The sequence below is a fragment of the Xyrauchen texanus genome, chromosome 7 (genome assembly GCF_025860055.1).
Source record: "Xyrauchen texanus isolate HMW12.3.18 chromosome 7, RBS_HiC_50CHRs, whole genome shotgun sequence".
Taxonomy (NCBI): Eukaryota; Metazoa; Chordata; class Actinopteri; order Cypriniformes; family Catostomidae; genus Xyrauchen; species Xyrauchen texanus.
Genome location: NC_068282.1, coordinates 5236511 through 5259088, shown reverse-complemented (window position 1 = coordinate 5259088; position 22578 = coordinate 5236511). Strand labels below are relative to the sequence as shown.

The 22578-nt window shown below is 36.0% G+C and overlaps 2 protein-coding genes across 3 annotated transcripts in view; one reads left to right on the top strand and one right to left on the bottom strand.

Annotated features, from left to right (window-relative positions):
• The window catches only part of uba7 (ubiquitin-like modifier activating enzyme 7), a 58132-nt gene extending 44148 nt beyond the window's left edge, over positions 1-13984 (top strand). Inside the window, exons 23-25 of one of the 2 annotated variants that reach the window (XM_052130521.1) lie at positions 8687-8788; positions 10067-10158; positions 13006-13984. In XM_052130521.1, the coding sequence (XP_051986481.1) occupies positions 8687-8788; positions 10067-10158; positions 13006-13135 (324 nt within the window). In that variant the 3' untranslated portion in view covers positions 13136-13984. The remainder of the gene's footprint in view (positions 1-8686; positions 8789-10066; positions 10159-13005) is intronic. The other variant, XM_052130520.1, reaches the window with a different exon arrangement.
• Positions 13985-15476: 1492 nt separating this feature from the next.
• On the bottom strand, positions 15477-20356 carry inka1b (inka box actin regulator 1b). Its single transcript, XM_052130522.1, has 3 exons — positions 20257-20356; positions 20101-20151; positions 15477-16473 (listed from the first exon to the last, which is right to left on the bottom strand). Exons 2-3 carry the CDS (start codon positions 20101-20103, stop codon positions 15595-15597), a joined length of 882 nt encoding a protein of 293 aa, XP_051986482.1. The 5' UTR covers positions 20104-20151; positions 20257-20356; the 3' UTR covers positions 15477-15594.
• Positions 20357-22578: the final 2222 nt, after the last annotated feature.

The following is a 22578-nucleotide window of genomic DNA, read 5'->3' as shown; positions in this document are numbered from 1 at the left end:
CGTCATAAACATACAATTTTTTTAGGTCGATTTGTCAAGTTTAATGTAGTTTAATACTTAGAAAAAAAACTTCTGATCCCCAAGTTCAGATTTGCACTCCATCAAGCTGTGTTTTCAACGCCAGAACACATCCTTGTGTTGTGCTGTCTTCTGAAGGGCTGGTTTGTTCTCTGTATAATCTGCGTGTTGCCTATACAGCTGAAGTTTCACTTACTGCCCCCTGGAGAAAACAGGTGGTACTTCAAACTTGAATTGCTCAGGAATCTTCCTTATTACAGTCTGGGGTCATGATTAATTGCATACATTTTGTAATGCGTTATTTTTAAATATAATGAATCGCACTGAATTATTTCATTAAATCGATTGTATATATATAAAATGGTATAATACTTATATATATATATATATTTGTGTTAAGGCCCGTGGAAATAGCATATAACATTCATATTGTTGAGACTTGAACTGGGAAAATGTGATCATTTTAATTTCGATCATAGGAAGTGTTACTTAGCACTTTTTGTGTCATATGTCAGCCGTAAGGAAAGCAGAACTGAATCTAATCATTGAGGGAAATAGAATGAAACAAAGAGTGTGATTAGTTTCTGTGCCATTGTGCATGTTCCTTGTTTCAATATATTTCTTTTACATTTAATATCTGCTTATCAGTTTCATAGGTCATGAATTCGTGTAAACAAAAAAGTGCATTCCTCAGGGTTGTATCTCATAGACATTTCCATTTAGTTTGAGTAATTATTAGTGGTGTTTACGAAGGCAAGTATCTCTATTTTTGCTCATACCTGAGGCTAAGTGTTAAACATTTTGCCACGTATCTCAAAACTCATTAATAATTACAAGGTATGTTAAATAATGCCAGGGTATTACCATGGCAAATGATAAAACAAACATGGTATAATGATAGTACCATGTCGAAAGCAATATGGGAATACCATGGTGCTTTTTGTCCTGCAAAGATGACAACAGTTTTCCCATAACAAGATTGTAAGGCAACTGAAATTTCATTGTTTAACTGTGATTCACAAACCATTATAATGTCATTCCGTTAGACTTAGGAATGAAAACCTCAAGCAGAAACACCACATGAACTGTCCTCGCTGAACCTAGATCTGTGCGCATGAATCCAGACACCATGTCTACACCTCCAGTCCTCACCAGACTCACAGCATTATTTCCTGTCTGTTTGCTTGCAATCTCTCCACCATCCTCGGCTTTTATTTACCAACATTAGCACCATTTTGTGCAATTATGGCCTCTGTTAGGCAATTACACAGGCATGCAACATGATTTTTTCATTGCTAGCAGCTCTGTTCCCATGATGCCTTGATTTTTGGTGGTGACGACGTTTTATCTCGAGTTTTACATCCCAAGTTTTGCACTTTGTCTGATAGAGCCAATTAGAAGCTTTTTAATGTAATAATATATAAAAAGTAAGGGATAACTTTTATTTATATAGCACATTTCAAATCCCTAAAGGACCCTTAAAGTAATCTATGGTTACCATGGCAAAGTTTTATAAAGGTTACATTATATGATTACGTCTTGTCTGATTCAACATGCGTTTAAATGTCGTAATATATGTTTAACTCAATTGTCAAATGTAACTCTACGCTAACCAAAAAGTACTACAGTAGTACAAAGTTTTTTGGACATGAACCATTGAAAAAACTTTTTGAATACCTATATTCTTGGAGTAGTACCTTGGAGTACCTTACAAATACCATGGTATTTAAGTTTTCAGTACCACGACTACTACGATATTTCCATCTGATACTGTCACTGTCCCATGGCACCACCACAGTACTTTTTTGTAAGTGAAATACTGTTTAAACTCAGAACAAACATCTGTGATGAACAGCTGTAGTTCCAAACGAACAACTGTAATTGGTGCGTCCATGTGTGACCAGTATAATGCAATCCTTTTGCGTTACACAATGCAACATTATGACACCCATGACCCCTGGTCTGGCCAATAGAAACTGATCAATGATATTGATGTAAAAAGCAACAATTATTGACAACAATCAGCAGGTTTTTCAAATGTATTCACTGGAAAAACAAAAAAACATCTAGTGGGGAAAAATGTATGCCATGCAAAGCATGTTGTCATGTACTTATGTGACTGAAGTAATTAGGCTTCTGAATTACAAGACCATTGATTAACCCAAGGATAATGATACCTTATCAGCAGTGGTACAAGAGAGTGTTATATGGGCTTTATTTACCACTGTTTTACAACTCTGTGTCTGTGGCTTTGTTCCAAAGCCTAGCGAGCTGCCTATGTAGGCAGCATTTTAAATTCACATTAAATAAAATATAAAGAAATCATTTAACATTTTCAAGATTTACTTTAATAAATGAAAGATGAGTTGTGGAACTTTTTCGTTGTTATAATACTTTCTCGTATCTAGGGATGTGCAAAACTACCAATTTTCATAATGGTTTAGTCGTTTAGTTGTTCGATCGACTAGTGGATGTTAAGGATAATAATGTATAATTAGTAGGGCTGTCGATTTAACATGTTAATTCAGTGCAATTAATTAAGGTGTTAAAAAAATTATGCAATTAATCATGCCCCTGGACAGTAATAAGGAATATTCCTTCCATATGAGCAATTCAGGCATGGCGTACCACCTGTTTTATCCAGTGGGTAGTAAGCAAAACTCGCTGTATAGGCAACGTGAAGCTTATATAAACAGAGAACCACACTTACGGAGAGCAGACAACACAGGATGAGAACACGTTCTTGTGTACAAACACAGTTTGATGGAGCGCAAATCCGAAGGCAAATATCTCAAGATGTTTTTCTAAGTTTCAAACTTCGTTTAAGTTAATATGGCGAGCTTAAAACGGTATGTTTATGACGCAATGCAGTTGAGATGCTTCAAAAGTGTCTGTCTGACACAGATGTACATTACGATGCGTCCTTAAACAATCCCTTATAATAAATCTCAGTCTGACTGATGTATTCAATTACAAAATGTATTGCTGTGTGAACTGTAGGCCAATGATTGGCTTGTGTTCAATAAAATGGAAATAAACAATACATTGGATTCTAAAGTCACATTTGTATTCCTCAAAATAATGTAATGCAATTAATTATCTGTATTTTATATATATACTGTATAATATAATATAATTTATAATATAATTAAATATAATATTTAAATATAACTATTTATAATTATTGAATCATTATATGTTCAATTATTGTTGTTTTAGGGGCTTTCTCAGTGAATATTTATGTATGTGATTAATTCGATTAATAAATCGCCATACCATGTAATTAATTTGATTAAATAAAATTATCGATTGACAGCCCTAATCAGACGCCTTTCAGAGGTGATTAGGCATCTGATACAGACGCTAAGTGCAGCACTTCAATGTGGTGACTAACGGATATTCAACTAATAAAAAACCTAAATAACTATAACATCTTATAATTATTTATAAGATGTTAAGAAACAGAGCTCTTCAGGTTATAGAAGAGTAAAATAAGGTCTGTGGTAAACATTACTTAACGATACGTGGACATTTTGTTCTACAACATAAATTACACCTCAAACGTGAATTTTGAAGCTGTATTGAATTGCATGCTCAAAATTCAAAATATCAAGCAGTTTCGATTTATTTTACTGCAACTATTTATTTAAGAACTGTCAAACAGAATCAGCAAAAGACTTTAATCTCTCAACAGCACCTCACAAATATGGGAACATTGCTCACAGCAGAGGATTTAACATCTGACGGTGATCATCTTGAATGTATTGTTGATGTGGTGCTTTGCTGTAACAAACGTGCATAAAAAGACTAAACCCTAAAGCATTAAAGAGACGAAACTTCTTGCATAGGGTTTTACTGTTATATACAGAAATCTATCATCATGCAAAAACACTCTGAGAAATGTGTCCCCCATTAAAACCACTACCACTAAATTTATTAATGTTAGTATACCCTGGCACATCCCTTCTCATATCCAAGCTGATATGCAGAGACATCGATGAGTAAGCCAGTCGTAGGTTCATTTTCTCTAAAACTTGAAACTGTCTCTGTGGCGCTGTAATTGTTCTTCTGTTTATTTTGAGTGACCCGTCCAGCCTGACACAACAACATTGACTAATCCAATGATGTGAACTGTGGGCGGGACTATCTGTTTGTTCGATCAAGTCCAGACAGAGACTTTTGGAAATATTGTATGAAAATAATGTTTATTTTTGCTATTCTGTTCGGTGGAGCTAGTGGCGCAGAAATTACACACTTCAGCTTTAAAGGTGAACTCATTCATTTTTTTGTTTACTATATGTCATTTTGAACTTACACTGACAACTACTTCAAAATTACAAATTCATTTTATTAGGAATATAACTTTTTTAATGAAGAACAAATTGCACCTTGTGCAAAGCTGTGAAAAGGATCCATTCAAGATAACGGACATAGCGAGGAAACTTTTGAGTATAAATAGAATTCTGTAAATACCAAAAAGGATAACCAAAAATAGTTCAAATTTATAAAGTGGAATACTTAATACAATATTTGCGTCTAATCTTTATTGTTATAGAGCGTTCCAAATAACTCAACTATATTGTACCATTTCAGTTAGGAAGCTGCCTTAGGCCATGTCTAAACTAGCATGTTTATGGTTTAAATCTATTTTTATGTTTCCTAACTTTTTCATTTTTTGAGTATGCATTACTTGAGAGTGTTTCCAAAAATCTCAGTTTTTGGCAAGGAAAACTGCATGTAAACATAGCAAAATAAATCATTTTCAACCAAAAACATATATGTGGACGTGGCCTTAGAGGGTATCTTTATATGTAGATAGTAGACAGCATTTCAGCTAACTATGTTTGGGACAAAGCGTGTGTGTGTGTGTGTGTGTGTGTGTGTCACTCAAAGGGCCACTCAACCAAAAAGTGCCATTTGTAGGAAATAAATTCTATTGACTGAGTCCTTGTGGCACGAGCCGCCAGTCAAGTGGGGTGCGCCTCACTGGCAAGACAATCAGCGTGAATTCTGTTTGCTCTTTAACATGTCAAAGGGTCTATTCAGAGCAGAACTATAGTTGTAGTGTGTCAAACCTCTGGAGACTGCCTGCCATGCTGTCACCCCTCTGTCTCCTTTGTTACACTGCTCTGTTTAAATTGGGTATATGCATGAGTGAAAGGAGATTAAAGAGAGAAAACAGGAGAAAATATGCACAACCCAAAGATCTCACAGATCAAGCACAGATCATGTCACCCCAGGACAGATTTGAACCCACGGCTTTATGTTCCACAGTTCAGTTTGCTTATCCACTGCACCACACAGCCACAACATTGGCAATCAAGAAAGGTACATACCAAGATTAGTGGAATCACTAATTGGTATTAGTTTTTGTCAAAGCTTTGTGGATCAGCTGTCTGCCATATTCTGCCCCTTAGGCAATGTATTTACTTTAGGAGATTCCAGTTGTGTCAACATTTAATCACTAGAATCCCCTTGCCGTGATGTTAAAGAATGGCATATCAGCTGATCATTTTTATACTGTAGCAACAAAGTTAAACAGCATAAGAGGAAATGGCTTGTTCACCTTTTTGTTTAGGCGGGGAGCCATGTGTTTCCTAAAGCTATGCCTTTGTGCTTACATACACTGGACATTTGTGAGTGATTCACCATAATGAAATTTGGAATATCTAACACTGTCATAACGGGGAGCATTGCAGTTTGCAAAACTTCCCACAGATCACCGTTAGCACACTTGGCAAGATGATCGTAGAATTAATCGTAAAAATCAAGATCTCTACTTAGCAGACGCTGAGGCAGAGACTGAGCAGACACTAACTGTTCCGTGTTCTAAAATCAAGTTAGTTCTACTTCCACAGCAAAAACCTTTATTTTTCAACTTTTCAGCAAACTTCACACTTCATATGGCATTCAAAAACTCATGGGTGCCGAGGGATTGAAATCAACACTTATTGTTATAGAGTTATATACAAATCCATTGTTCCAGTTTTGGCAAAGGTTCTGTTTAGACATAGTAGTATTGGGTTTGAGTCCACCTTAGTCGAGTCAGAGTCTTTAAACAATCGAGTCCGAGTCCACTTTATTACAGGAATCATGAAGCCGCATTGACATGATTCACGCCGATTTAATATTCACATAAAAAGCGCTTGAAAGAACGTCTTTATTTGCTTTTATCACTGGTATTGGCCACGTAATTATACTTCATCATATACTGCAACAAAATGCTGGGGAAATGCAGATGCTTCACTCCAGCGGGTCGTGTTTATCAAAAGTTCCGTCTGGGTTTGTTGTGCACCAAAAAAATTATGGTTAAGTTCTCCTTTCTCCATCATTGACACAGAATTGCTTATGTGTGTGTTTGTGGTGTGTGCTTCGGTGCAATGTCCCCTGACACATTGCAAAAGTTCTGCCATATTACAACCAGTGTTCAGAACTCACATGGAGATTAATAAAAAAATGTATTGGTATGTGCGATAATCGTGTAAAAAATCATGCTTTCTTTGTTTTTAGAATGCCTGTAATTTAATGGTTAAAGTAGTGGATACACAGTATGTTCAAAGTTGTACACTGAAAAAATGCAATGATGTTTAACATTATAATGCACAGATATATTACTGAACAGTTGTGTATTTCCACAAATGCTTTGCTCTATCATTGGTTGCACAGAGACACATGTTGAGGGGAGAAAAAGCCCCGGTTACAATACCGCTTGTGATACATTTTATGAAGAACAGATGAGAATTTTGGCATATCTCCATTTAGAAAGTGATGACCTCAGAGCTTTGGCCCCGGGCCTTCATAGTTTTCTCATTCTCCATGGTCAGTGGTAACAAATGCAGCATTTTTCATCTAAACTTCACATTGAAAGGAAACATTGCTTGGTTTTCAGTTCATAATCATATTTCCTTTACAAAGATCATAGTGAGCAAGCCAATGGTGATAGTTGCCTGACAAAATAGCATCAATACAAGGATGAAAAAATCGTCAAAAGAGTCAGAATTAGCAGAAGTAATCCATTCTCATCTGGATTCATCATTCATTCATCATTCTCATCTCCAGCTAATTTGTCTTTCCATACTGAAAGTAAAAATGATGCTCGCAATCACTGCCAATTAGAACAAATTTGATGACAAATGTACAATAGAGCCCAACAGTGCCGGCCCACTTTTTGCAGTCTTTTTCTGAAGTAATTTTCCATTTCATTTTTTTTATAGAGATTTCATAAAATCCTTCATTAAAGTGATCTAAGCCTTGCACCAAACCTACCAACTCAGAGGTGAATAACAACATTACAAACTTTGACAAAGGTACAAACTAAATAATTTTTGGGATTTTTATTTCTGGAACAAAATGTAAATTTTTTTGCAGAGTGATGCCGCAAAAATCTAAACCAAGCATTGACCAGATGTCCTGTTGCTTGTCGAAGTTGAGGCTGGTTAGGAAAACAACTCTTTACGTGGAGAAATTGCTTTAAATGCTTACTGCTTTATTGTGTCACGTCTGCTTAAGAGACTGTGTTTGCCATATTAATGAAATACAGCAATTAAAGAGAATAGAGGAGCCGAGAGTTCATCAAATGGTGGAGTATGTTTGCGGTAAGAAATATCATCTTTCACCGTTTAGATTGCACAGATAAGGCAAAGCTTAAGAAGTGTGGCACCGCGACACTGATACAATCAACTGACGGGATTATAAAGATTCACAACAGAAAAGAGCTGGAACTAAAGAGGCTTTCTGGTGGCTTACAGGTCTTTAAACAGGAATTTACATTTTTCCCAGAGGTTTTCCCATTCCATGATCATTTTAACCCTCCCACAAAGTGGTTAACGTGGTCATCATACTCCCTCATGTTTGGTTAGAATAACTCACATTTCATTGGAAGGAGCCTTAACATTCAGTGAGTTTATTTATTGGGGTTCCTTGATATATGTTTGGTTCTTTTATTTTGCCTTCGTACATTTTCTCATATAGCTACAGTATGTTGTATACATGCTTTGTCTTCAATGTTTTTCTTCAAACCTTGAGTTAATGACTGAGTGCCAAGATGACAGAAACCATGCAGGGATATTTTTTACAGAGGGAGAGTTCCGCTTCAAAAAGTGAAGTTATGCCACAGAATGGGTGGAGTAGATATATCTAGTTGATGCATGCACTGCAATGTGTTCTCTGCAACCACAGCATGACAAATTGATTGGTTTCAAAGTTACTGTGGTTGAAACACATGCTAGCCTTACTATTAATTTACAAGACTGTGAAGGGAACTCTTCTTTGAAGGCTTTGTACAAGAAATATGCACTGCAAACTTCTTTGTTTCCATCCATTTAACAATAAATTGTCATTTCTTCTTGGGTTTCAGAGTTTTAACTTGATTTTTGAATACTGGTGTGAGACAGTTCAAAGCGTCTGCTAATGTAACAAACAAAAAAAAGATTATTTAATTGCTGTAAACAAATGTTGCAACTGTGTTATGCTGGGTCTCCCTTGGCTAAATATCAACTTTGTCTCAGATGTTCTAACTAAAACTGTCTCTTAAATTAAGTTAATAAATTAATAGTATAAGTGGTAGTATATAGGTAGTATATAATTGGGTGTATAAGTGGAGGGCAGATGTGTGTTGATGTTTATGAAGTGTGTGTGTTTAGAGCTGATGTGTCGTGTCTGTCGGCAGGTTGCAGGACAGCAGTTCTCTCTTTGGGACGACTTCCTTGTCCAGGGCCGGCGTGAGGGTCAAGAGGAAATGACCTTGAAGGAGCTGCTGAAACACATTAAGGTTAAAGCACACATGCTGTCAATGTGAAATATCAAACACAACAAGTTTTAAGTTTCATAAACTGTAGGAGAATACTACTTTCATTAAAGCAAATTTCTGTTATTTGTATTTTTGAATCAAAGCAAGAAAAGTGTTCATTTTGTGAGCCAAACTTTTTTAACAAGCACAAGGAAAAATACCCAGTAGGCTCACATTCATTGGCGAGATGTCTATAAAACAATCATTATGTTTACATTGCGACCAGATTTACTGTGGAAGTGGGTTATTGAGAGAAAGCGGCGTATTGCGAAAAAGCAGCGTTCCGGTTTACATGCACTGTATAAGCGAATGTATTATTTTCTCCCATAAATATGCAGCTTGGTCAGTAAGCAGTTTTCGCCACAGCAACGTCATTTTGCAGTTGCGCTTGTGTAAATAACAAACATGGTATCCGAGGAAAACCTCACTATTTTATTCTCTCTTGCTTCACTTTATTTCCAGATATTCCAGAGTTTTTGCTGGGTTTGTTTCCTTAACTTTCTTTCGCAACTTGCAGCGGAATTGCACTTCAAAAGTGGGGCTTCCCTCTTACATAAAACTCAATGTACCAGCCCATATACGTGAACGTTAGGGACCATCAATATTTTACAGTGGTGTTTATAGATGGGTATAGTTTATAGAGTATATGCTTTTCCCACTGTGCTCCCAGAAATGTTTTGTTGACTTGTTTTTGTGCTCCATCCTATGATGTTTGTTATTTGGTCTGTTTTCGCACATGCGCACTCCTCAAAAACTTGTTAGAACGCCGCTTGTGTTTACATGGCCACATAAGTAGCTTTCTCCAGGAGAAACCTAGGTGTGTGTTAAACCGCTTTCTTTTAATACCTTAAATGGCTTAAGGAAATCGCCGTTATTGTTTACATGATGTTTCAGAATGCCGCTTTCTGCAAAAACCCTGGAATAAACCGTTTTCTTAAGTGCATCTAAACGTGTTCAATGTATTACCTAGAAAGCAGGTGTTCTGTTTTAAGCATCATATTTGTGTCTTCAAAAGGTGTTTACATGCAATGCGAAATCGGAGTACTTGGCGAAAATCTACCTGTGCCTATGTTTTGATTAAACCGTTTATGATCTTACCCCAGAAAAGGAAAGCAGTTATAGGCGTTTACATGACCTTATTATAAAGCAGGATCGGTGTACAATCGTGCTCATTGAATAGACATTTTGTCAATGTGTGTGTGCTTTCAGGTCACAAAGGTTTTGTAAGTAGTTCACACTTTCTTTTACCTCACATTTCAGGAAAACTATAACTTGACAATCTCTGGCTTGTACTACGGTCCTGCTGTCTTGTACAGCAATGACTCAAATCATGGCGATCGCCTAAAGCTAAGGTCTGTATCCACGTAATATGGCTGTTTTTGAGAGTAATGCTTCAAACAATATTCATGTCCTATAAATGTACTTTATAAAGCTGTCAATGTTGATATTTACCCTTTGCATGTTTCAAATTGCATCATCTTTAAATCAATACTTGCATATAATATGGTACAATAGAGTATGCATAGCTATACAGTGGATAAAAAAATTATTTGGACAGTTAAGACACAAAGTGTCTGAACATCATTGCATTAGATATCAAAATATCAAACCATGTGGCATTTAATTTAAAGAAACACAATATAACTACATTTGTGTAAACTTGGGCTTTTAGGACATAATACTATATACTGTACACACACACACACACTCTCAGAGCGATAGACAGTCATACACACACTGGTATGTACACATTGTTGTGCCTTAGTGTGTTTGTTTATTTTTGGGATAATGAGGGGTTTCCTTAGGGATGAACTAAGCCTTCTAAGTTGACGGTCATTTAAAGACATACACCTTTGTGCTCCCCCTCAACAGCAGTCTGCTGACAGATCTCAAGCTCCTTCCTGGGCTCTTCCTGTTGTAACCTAAATTTGTCTCTGAGGACAAATTAAGGCAAAAAAGAAATTGAAGTAATTTATTACCCAGTGTCAAGTGCTGCATCTTCCTGTGTTACTAAAACAGATGCCACTTTGGTTCTATATATACTTAGCTCTGAATAGCTAAAAGAATAGTACACTACAGGAGATGTTTTAATGAATATTGTGGTCCCTCTTTTCCATAGAGTGGCAGTTAAATGACTCATATATTTTATAGACATTAATGCTTAAAAGGACAAAAAAGTATCATAAAAGTAGTCTATTGGATTTGTGTGACATATTCCAAGTCTTCTGAAGGCATGCAGTTTTTGTTTTTAGGTGAGAAAACACATTTTAAGTAATTTTTCAGTGAAATGCTTGTTTTAGAGCTAAACAAGTTAACCTGTTGATATGCAATTCCCCCACATGCGGTAGTGACGTCACTCTGCTTACATATAATATATAATTTACCATCTATAAATGTAATTAATGTTAACAAATGATACATCTTTTCAAAGGTCTAAAGGTTCAACATTGATATCCGATCTCTGTTTCACGATAGCAATGCTCCAGAAACACCAATTTAGTTATTTGTGCCAGGAGTACAAATGAAAACATGCAATATCAAAACGGGACTTCATGCCTTTGTTATGAAAACGTGATCGGCAGATGAATCCAGTTTGCCACCCTTGGGTCAATTGTCCATGGCAAGCGTTCATTGAAAAACATCCAATAGCACTTTTTGTCTATAAAAGTGATAAATCTGAGAAATATTGATATTCTCCTCCATTGTTTACATGAGATCTCACCTGAAAGAATTACCTTTCATCATCATTCTTACACAAACTATGCAATCTGAGCAGCATTCATGTTGTAAAACTGTATCTGATCTTATATATTAGAGTCTCATAAACAAAACGAGCCTGTCTCCAAAGTATTTTGTTTAAAATGCGGAGTATTTTTATTCATAATAGCCAACCAGTGCAGTCAGAGTTTGTGTCGTCTTGAAAGGCGGAGCCTTAATTTTACTCTGTACACCCGCCAGCGATTTTACTGTGAAAAAAGCTTGCAGGAACCTCATTTTTTGTTAGATCATCTTCAAATTTGGAACATAACTTCTTTATACTTGTGGCTTTGAGAACATTGCATTTCTGGTACATTGGAACTTTTATTATTGTTTTTTTTTTTAGATTATAAAAACATGTTCAGCACAAAATATTTCCATTACTATAAACTTCACCTTCTCTAACTTTAAAATAACAGCATATTCTGAGACTTGGGAAATAAAGCCCAAAAGATACTACAACTGTGTCCATACTCCAAAGGGTCCAGTAAATACAACCATTTAAGTTCAGGTCATGTTCATGGTTTGTGCTCAAAAAGGGGGTACGTATCAACAGGTTAATGGAAAAACATGCGCTCCACTGGTTTTATCATGCGCTAATGAATGCATAACAGACTTCAATTTCTCAGAAGACTTAGAATATATTGCACAAGCCATATGGACTACCTTTTAATGATATGTTTGGGTCACTTTTACAGTGAGTCACTATCAACTGCCATTGTATTGCAAAGATGAACCGCGATATTCACTAAAACATATTTTTGTTTATACAGGTTTGAAATGACATGGGTGAGCTATTCCTTTAAATAAGATATAAAAGCATTTATAAAACAGATTTTGATTTGATGAGCCGTGTTCAAAGCTGCTTTAAAATGACTATAAACGCACACCTGTGTACACCAAACACTATTTCCGCAAATGTGCAAACATGGAACGCATGCAGAAATGGCCTGTTTGTCAACATTTGCACTGTACAATCAGAGAACACTGTTTTGGATACTGTAGTATATTTCTGTATCCCATTTAATTCTGAACATAGCACATGTTATTTAGGCATAACAGGACTTCCTGCTTTTAATTATGAGTTACAGTCCATGCCACACCCTTTCATACGTCAGTAAACAATAACATACATTACAAATTCACTGTAACTATTTTAATGTAACAGTGTCTCAAATCAACCCAGATAGCAAAATAGGCTTGAGTCGGATCTGGCAGCATTTCGGGAGCGAGATTGGCCCACATACCACATGGAATAAACTGTGTGTCAGGATGTAACAAATTCGCTTTTTCTGTGTGACTGTCAATGGCTATTTTATAATTTACTGACAGATACAAACATAGAATCATGATTAATAGCCATGGCAATGAGATGAATTATTCAGTAGAGTTAATGTTTATTGATTGAATTAATTGAACTGTTTTTCATTGAATTTTTGCAGCATATCTGATTTGATTCGTTCTGTGACCAAGAGTGAGATTCCAGCTCTCCAACAGATGTTTGAGATCATTCCCTCATTTGTTGAGGATGAGGAATGTGAGAAGACCCCGCCCATCAGATACCTTAGGTGATGTCAGCAAGGGGAAATCTCACCAGAAATATGACCACACTAATGACTCCTAATGTCACCTAATAATGTATATTAATTTACTCCAAATCTCACTTTATCTGCTAAACAGTCATAAAAATCACTCGAATCTGAATGTTTTTAAATGTTTTAACTGGAAAATTGTTTTTAAAGTCAACATGAAATGCTTCTTACGACCTATTTTACTTACATATTTTACTCTGAATTAAACATGATGTACAACCAAATCAAATGTAGGGAGGGGCTTGATTTTATCCATTATTAATTCCATTAAAAAAAGAGTTTTATTTCATGTTGACTTTGTGTAATCATGTTTTAATTGTAATTTTTAACCGTCTGTAAATGAAATGCATTGAATTAATTCTGTTCTTTTGCTAATTAATTTTTTTAAAACATCTGTCTATCCACAATCTTGTGATAATATCACTCCTGTGGTTTGTTAGTTCCTGCCCTCATCCCTTTGTATGCACCCCATGACTACTCACCCCTTGCCCATTGTTATGTATAAAAACAATTACAAAACAATGAAATACAGAGTAAAAGAGACAGCTAATCTGTCCCCAAAATGGATCTAAACAAGCTCTGTCTGCTCCAGTTAATTCATTTCACCTAGATACCTTTGTGTGCTTTCTTATCTAAATACATTCAATCAGTGAGAGTGTTACTCACAAAGCGACTTGAAAGCATTCTGGTTGCAAGGCTCCAGTTGTAGACTTGAATTCTTGGCACTAAAATCCAAGAAAGGAGTTTCAGTCTGTATGTGTCTTCATATCATGTTATTCTGTCAATCCAACAGTAAAGCCTAATATCAAAAAGCACATCTTGTTCACAACATTGCTGTTTATTTCTCCCAAATTAGCTTTTCCTAAAAATGAAGTGAAATTTTTGCATAACACTTATATTTCACAGATATTTCTGTTGAGTATTGGTAATTAATTATATGTTATATTGAAAGACTATATTTGATTCTCAGCTAAATAACTGGTTTTAAAGGTAAACAAATGAAAAAGCTAATTTGAAGTTGCTTATGTTGCTACACATCTTTTCCATGAGCACTTGACCATGAATTCATAATATATATATATATACACACACACACACACACACAGAACTGTGCAAAAGTTTTAGGCACTTGTGAAAAATGTTGCGTAATAAGGATGTCTTCAAAAATAATGAAATAAATAGTTTTCATTTATCACTTAATGTCATACAAAGTCCAGTAAACATAAAAAAGCTAAATCAATATTCGGAGTGACCACCTTTGCCTTTAAAACAGCCCCAATTCTCCTAGATACACCTGGACACAGTTTTTTTGGTTGTTGGCAGATAGATTGGAGAATTCACCACAATGAATCTCACAGTCTATTTCGGCTGTCTCAATTGTGTCTGTCTCTTCATGTAATCTCAGACTGTCCCAATGTTCAGTGAGGGGCTTTGTGGGGGCCATGACATCTGTTGCAGGGCTCCCTGTTCTTCTGTTCTAATGTTTTCTACTTACAAAAGTAATGTTTGTGAGTCTAACATTAATATTTCCTACTGACACACTAAAACCGAAGATATAAATAACCGTCTTAATACAAATGCTTTTGTGGGCCTTGGTAGCTCAGTGGTAAAGACACTGACTACCACCCCTGGAGTTTACTTGTTCAAATCCAGGGCATGCTGAGTGACTCCAGCCAGGTCTCCTAAGCAAACAAATTGGCCCGGTTGCTAGGGAGGGTAGAGTCACACGGGGTAACCTCCTCGTGATTGCTATAATGTGGTTCGCTCTCGGTGGGGTGCGTGGTGAGTTGTGCGTGGATGCCGTGGGGAACAGCGTGAAGCTGTTATCTCCGCGGTAACGCGCTCAACAAGCCATGTGATAAGATGCGTGGGTTGATGGTCTCAGACGTGGAGGCAACTGAGATTCGTCCTCCAACACACGGATTGACCGGAACATCCAGTCACTCACTACGCCACCACGAGGATTTAGAGCACATTGGGAATTGGGCATACCAAATTGGGAGAAAAAGACTTTTGCACAGTACTGAGATATAATATATATATATATATATATATAAAATGTTATTTGTGATGCACTCTAGTCTGTCTTGAATACTATTATTCTGATGCAATTGAAACTTTGTAATACAGCACTTTTCATACTATTATCTCCTTAAGATAAATCAGTTATGATGTATTATTCCTCTTTTGTAAGTCTCTGTAGATAAAAGCCAAATGAATAAATGTAAATGTTATGTCTGTAATGAAGACCAAATTATTTAGTATGGTGTCTGTTAGCTTGATAAAAAAAGCATAAATATTTATTTTTTAAATTAAACCATTTATTACAATGTTTATTAACGCTTATAAGCATATTATAGGAAATCATAAATGCAGCAATTTATAGGCAATCTCAAAGGATAAGTCTTTAATAAGTCTTTAGTTTTTGTCTTAAATACATCAGATGTATCCAATGATGTCATTGCATATGATAGGCTGTCGACTTCCTGTCTTCATAAGAGCACTAATCTGGTAAAAGTCTGATCCCACTTGGTGCAAACTTGTGTGGGACTGGTGAAAAAAGGGCTTTGGGACATGAAAACCCACAGGACAAGACATCCGTTTAGTGCAAGTCTCCACCGATTTCCCCTCAACTCCCCTTGTTATGCCCGTTAGTTTCCGCCGCATGTTCACCAGAAAGTCCTTGGCTATTTTGCGGCTTACGTTTGGTTTTAAGTCAGCAGAATCTGGGCAATCTGGAAGATCCATCCAGTTTTTAATGAGATCTGCAAAGCTGTTGTCCCCAAGAACCAAGGGTTGCCGGTTACGTCCTCTGGTTAGCAAAGATGTGGTCCAGTCCTCGGGGTCACTGGCCTCAAATGACGTCCAACGTTCCAGGCAAGCGTCCGATGTAGATTTGGGTCGTATTTGGTTGGTGCGGACACACGCAGATGATGAAACACGTAAATTCCTTGTCCGTCGCAACACCATGCCTTCATCCTGCCACGATGCTTCGGAATATCCAGAATCAAAGTCCAGACTTTTCATGCTACATGGGGAACCCTGAGGTAGATGCTCAACGCCAGCTTCCTCCTCCTCCTCCTCTAACGGGCTGGCCAGGCAGCAGGCAGAATCATAGGTGCCAGTGTCGCTTACATCAGAGATTCGTAGGCGGCTAAGTTGCTCACGCTGTTGTGCCCTCCTTTGGAAGGCACGTGTTACTGCATAAGATCTATTAGGAGGGTCGATTGGTTCAGGGATCTGTTTCAAGTCCTGCAGAGATCTCATCATGTATTGCATCTGGTCCCGGAAACAGTCACCTGAATTCCGAATGCACAACTGAAGAACACAGAAAAAGAAGAGGTTATTGCCTTGGCTAAACTTGAACCCAATCAGTTTGACCGATATTTTTTACTGACATTCACACTTTTCTACTTAATCAGTCTTAATATCGGTTCTACCGATAAATGACACTATTTGCTTTGTATCTAAAGATTTATATCTGTAATGATGAGATTGTTTTTACATATATGTACTTTTCCACTTAATCTGTCCTTAATATCAGTTCTACTGGTAGATTACATTTACACATTTGGCAGACGCTTTTATCCAAAGCGACTTACAGAGCACTTATTACAGGGACAATCCCCCCCGGAGCAACCTGGAGTTAAGTGCCTTGCTCAGGGGTCCAACAGTGGCATCTTGGTGGTGCTGGGGCTTGAACCCCCGACCTTCTGGTCAGTAACACTGAGCCTCAACCACTGAGCCACCACTGCCCCCTAACATTTGGCAGATGCTTTTATCCAAAGCGACTTACAGTGCACTTATTACAGGGACAATCCCCCCGGAGCAACTTGGAGTTAAGTGCCTTGCTCAAGGACACAATGATGGCGGCCGTGGGGATCGAACCAGCGACCGTCTGAACAGTTCTGATTAACAGTTATGTGTTTTAGCCCACTACGCCAGATTATACTATTTTCTTTGTATCTAAAGATTTATATATGTAATAATGAGATAATTGTGTACCGATATTCACACTTTTCCATTTAATCGGTCCATAATATCGGTTCTACCGATAAATGACACTATTTGCTTCGTCTCTACAGATCTATGTCAGTAATAATGACATTTTTTATTTCACCCATATTCAAAAGTTTCTTCTTAATTAGTCCTTAATATTGGTTCTACTGATAAATGAAACTATTTGTTTTGTCTCTAAACATCTATATCTAATAATATAATTTACAGCAATATAAGGATCTAGTAAATCATCGTGAATAATATAATGTGGAAAAAACTTGATATATCAATCTACAGTATTTTTGTATTGCCACATCCTAGGTGTAACCATGTTTTTGGATCATGTCCCATGGTACTACTATGGTATTCTTCAAAATATCATGCAAATACCATATGGTAAACATTCAGTACCATGGTATTTATCAGAGTCCCATGGTATTACCATTTAATTCCATCAATGTACGATATACCACCACAGAACTTTATTTAAAAACACAAGCTTCCAAGAAATGTAATCACCTTGGAATGGTATGTTCGGACTTGGCAGAGCAATCAAAAGTCAAAAATTAGCCAGTCATGGCTTTTAGTTTAGATAAAAAGAATAAAATGTTTAAGTAATTTAATCCAGCAGCATTTAATCAATCGACTCAACAACAAACCAATGAGATCAGCATGATTGTGAGAAACAAATACACACTCAAATATACAATGTTGTGTCTCGAGGGAGAAGAGTCAGATACGTCTGCACTGATTGTGGGAACGGGAAACAAGAAGTGTCCCCTCCTGGCCTCACTTCTGGAGAGAAAGAGAGGGTGCACTTCTCCCACCTCAACTTCATGATTTTTTTTTTTCACAGATTGTTGTGGTCAAAAAGGGAAATTGTAATTTTTGGACAATGCTGCATAATGTAGGCCATTGTTCAATCCAACACGTTTTTTACATCAGTGTGAAGTCTATACTAAGGCCACGTCTTCACTAATTTATTAAAGTCTGAAAATGTTCAGTTTCCTAGCAGCATTGTAGTGATGGAGAGCATTTTCGAAACGATGGAGGTTTTCAGTGGAGAAAAACGGCATTCTAGTTTGGATTTTCAAAGGAAAATGTTTTAACATGGAATTGGACTAAAGTAATATTTAATATTTACGCCATGGAAAGTAAAAACTCTTAAATTTAAAGATAGCCTATAAATACTTTGACACTGACTGTCAAAGAACAGCAGGTTTCTGTAACCGTATTGCTTGTCATTTAGGCAAGCAGACCGTATTTCTCCAATGCAATTTCAATACATACTGCATTTTAGAAAGCTACTTTGATAAGGGGTTTTCAGGACCTGTATTGTTTACAAGTCACCATCATCTGGTCTAGAACTTTAGGTATGTTCAGTACAAGTTAAGCTGGATGCATCTGACATACCTCAAATTACAGTAAATGAAAAAAAGATTCCCTCAGTTTGCAAAAACATATAAAGTTGTATTACTGTAATGTGCTTACAATGGAAGTCTATGGGGCAGTCCAAACCCAGGAATTATGCTTGAAATGCAATAACAGAAATTCATCTGCCTAGAACTTGAATAACACACACTTATAAGAATAAGCACTTTTAGAAAAATATTAGCATAACATTTCTGCTTTTGAAACGTCAAGAATGTCTTGCCCCATAGACATCCATTGTAAATGTACCACAAAATAATCATCCTATTTTAAATGACCAAATGGGATCTTCCATTAAAATTCCCCAGTTATGACCAGGCTAAGCAATAGACATTAATCACATTCCTCCTTTCAATGTACAATAAAATATTAAGTTTATAAAGTTATCCAGAGTACACTCCCCTTCAACAGCCAAAAAGTCCCTGTTTTCCAGAGTAAACGTTCCCCTGCGCACAATTGATGTAGTTTAATTTCACTTCCAACACATCCAACTGTGGCCCTTGAGCATTTGGAATATTTGGAGAATGCTTTGTAAAGCATAAAAACATCTCTGTGTGAATTGGCTCTTAAATTCAACTTGAATGTAGCTTGCAGACATTCTTAAGCAAAGCTATAGGACCAATGACTACTCTGATATTATCACAGCTGTGACAACTTAACCATTTGGCTCTGAGAGAGAGAGAGTGTGTGTGTGTGTGTGTGTGTGTGTGTGTGTGTGTGTGTGTGTGTGTGTGTGTGTGTGTGTGTGTGTGTGTGTGTGTGTGATGGTTTTGGTGGTTTACGAGGACATTTTTTGAGGTTACACTTGTCAATACGAGGGTATTACGCTATAAAAGTGGTTTACGAGGACATACCTAATGTCCCTGTGATTCAAATGGCTTAAAAAAAACATACTAAACAATGTTTTTTTGAAAAGGTCAAAGTGCCACAAGGTTTCGGTGATGCTTAGGTTTAGAGGTAAGGTTACAGTTGGGGGGATAGAATAGACAATTTGTACAGGGTAAAAATTATTAGTCCTCCTAAATCATTTTTAGCTTTTTTTTTTTCTCATTTAAATAGAAAACTATAGGAAAATGACTGCAGTTTAAGCCTATTTTAGAACAAATGTTTTTACAAAACAAACTTTCAAAACTCTGTACCGACAGTCTAGTGGAAGTGTTCACGCATGTCCCTTAATAAATGTGCCATATTTAACAGTTTTTGCCAAAATACTACATTTTTGTTACTATTGTGTATTAGAATACATTAATATTAAATTCAAATATACATATACAAACAATAAATCACATGCTGCCAACATCAACCCATCAAGTAACCTCCAAACCAATGGGAAAAAATAGAATATAAAGTTTTAGTACATAGTATAATAGTTTTTGTTGTTTTTTATAACTTTGTATTTAAGTACAAACCAAAAACAGAATCCTTGTATAAAAAAATAAATAAACCCCATCTCGATAACATCATCTTCAGATCCTACAACTTTCTGGACTGAAAGAAATGTCACAAATCACTTACCATGTTTATTATTCGTTAGTGGGGTTAGTCCTTTGGTATATGTTGTTTCCCCTGCAAAAATAGATGGACGGAGCATTAAATATTTTTTTCTCTGTGTGTATGGATTTAAATAATGAGCAACTATGTATGAGATCTTAGGGCGTTTGAGATACTTACCACCAAGATACAAGATTTGTAAAGTGCTCCAAAACGCTACTGAACGCGTCTCTCTGTCAATGCGCGTTTTGCTGTGAGCGCTGAACGCTTTTGAGCGCGCCGTCAGTTTCCTGTCAGTCTCTCAACCAATCAGCGACGCGCGTCAGCCCGCTAACCAATAGCGAGAAGTGAAATCTGAGCAACAAACTGCGTACATGTCTCAATTGGCCACTTTTATTTATTTAATTTTAAAATATTATTTTTATTTAAATATACGTGCCTTTACCAAAACCATTATATATATATATATATATATATATATATATATATATATATATATATATATATATATATATATATATATATATATTATGGTAAATTAATTAGTGTAATGGATAGATTTACATAAAACCAGCAGTTTCATTATTAACAGAAACAATATAAATAATTACCACGGTAATACCATATTTTTGGACGATAAATACCATGAGGTACCATGCAAATACTATGGAACAATTATTTAGTTTAATAATTTAAAAGGCTCATATCAGTTATTTTAAACAGCAGGATTGTTAGTTAATTGTTTTAGTTAATTTACACCGCAAAGAGTGTCTCTGCTGCCATCACGTGTTCATGTTATACAATACAGAGGTGCATCAAATATAAATTCCACCATACAGAGTTTCAATGACTTTATTTGTGTACCATCAGTACGTGCCATCTGGACTTTCAATTACAAACACACTTTTCATTAAGTCTTTCTGCCCCATTAACTGTCCAAATTGCGTCGCCTAATAGACCAACTCTGGTGTCTCATTACGATAGTAGATAAGCTTGATGAGTCTGTTTATCTCTCGCAGTGTCGATTTAATATACATTTTTAAAGTGACATTTTTATTAATGATAACGTTCTGCCCATCTTTTAGTTACTGTAGGTGCATGTATATTTGACTGTTCATGCAATGCATTTTACTGTCTTGTGATAATCAGATAACGTAAGTTACTGTACTGCGTTTATTGTGGTTTCTAACGTACATATGCAGTTCAAAAAAATCTACAAGCTTTTCTGCTCGTTTTACAAACACAACAAAATAAAAGAAGCAACTGAGGTTCCCACCTTTTACATATGCTTTATAAAAATAAAAAAAGATAAAATTTGAAATATATATATATATATATATATATATATATATATATATATATACAAATAAAAAACTACAAACACATATCAGGTTTGTAGGAATGTAATCTTTGTGGCAATGTTGGCTTTATAAATATTTTAAAATATGTTTATAGGATTTTATCAAATTAATTTAATTTAAAAATATTGTGTTGTTACCATATAGTAAAATGTATTCAAATACACATGAATAATAATCGATAATCAAAAATTTATATATATATAATTTTTTTACAAATATCATGCATTTTTTTGTCAGAATTACCAAGAATATCAAAATCAGGGTTAGCCTACTCTACTTTGAGTATGATTTGATGGACAAGTTTGAAAAAAAAAAATGTAAAACAATGTTTTCATTTTTATTTTAATTTTTTTAAGAAGGTAGATTTTAGAGCTTTTCACGTTGTAGAGACCCTATTGTTTTTGTCAGGATTATTATTAGTATTCTGCCCTAAAACTGACCGTGCAGACCAAACCGAAGGCGTAGACACTTGAAACTATGGCAGTACTCCGGCTGGCTCCCAATACACATGGAATCGGCCCGATTGGCCTTTAGGTGGCGCTATTGTGAACAAAACAAAAATAACATATTGGGCCACAACTCTTGAACCATAAGTGCAAGAAACAAAATCTTTTTCCGGTAATTCAAGGCGAATATTTTAATTAAATTATGCCTGCTAATTTTCCTGCAGTTTGGTTAAAAAAAAAAAATGTCAAAACAAGCTCGTCCTAGGCCATTTGCCCAATCAGAACCAAACCAGTGTAGAAATATTCATCAAACTCCCAGTATAACATTTTAAAAGAATTTTGAACTTTTGATTTATCGTCAAACGGGCGTGGCCATTTTTACTAAAACAGTTATAACTTTTGAAGGGATTGAGATATTACCTCCAATTTTGGTACAGGTATGCATGGGGTCATTCTCAGGACACACAAATAAAATGGCATGTCTCTGCCTCTTGGTGGCGCTATTATAATTAAACAAAAAATGGCTCTAACTATGGAACTGTTGGTTCCATCGACTTGACTATGTAGACAGTCCTATATCTTGAAAAACATGGCCGCCATTGGCCAATCAGTTTTTAACAGCTATTTGACAAGGTTAAAAAAGACGTATCGAAACAAAAAATGCTAGACCTATTTGACTCTTGGCCCGAGAGTTC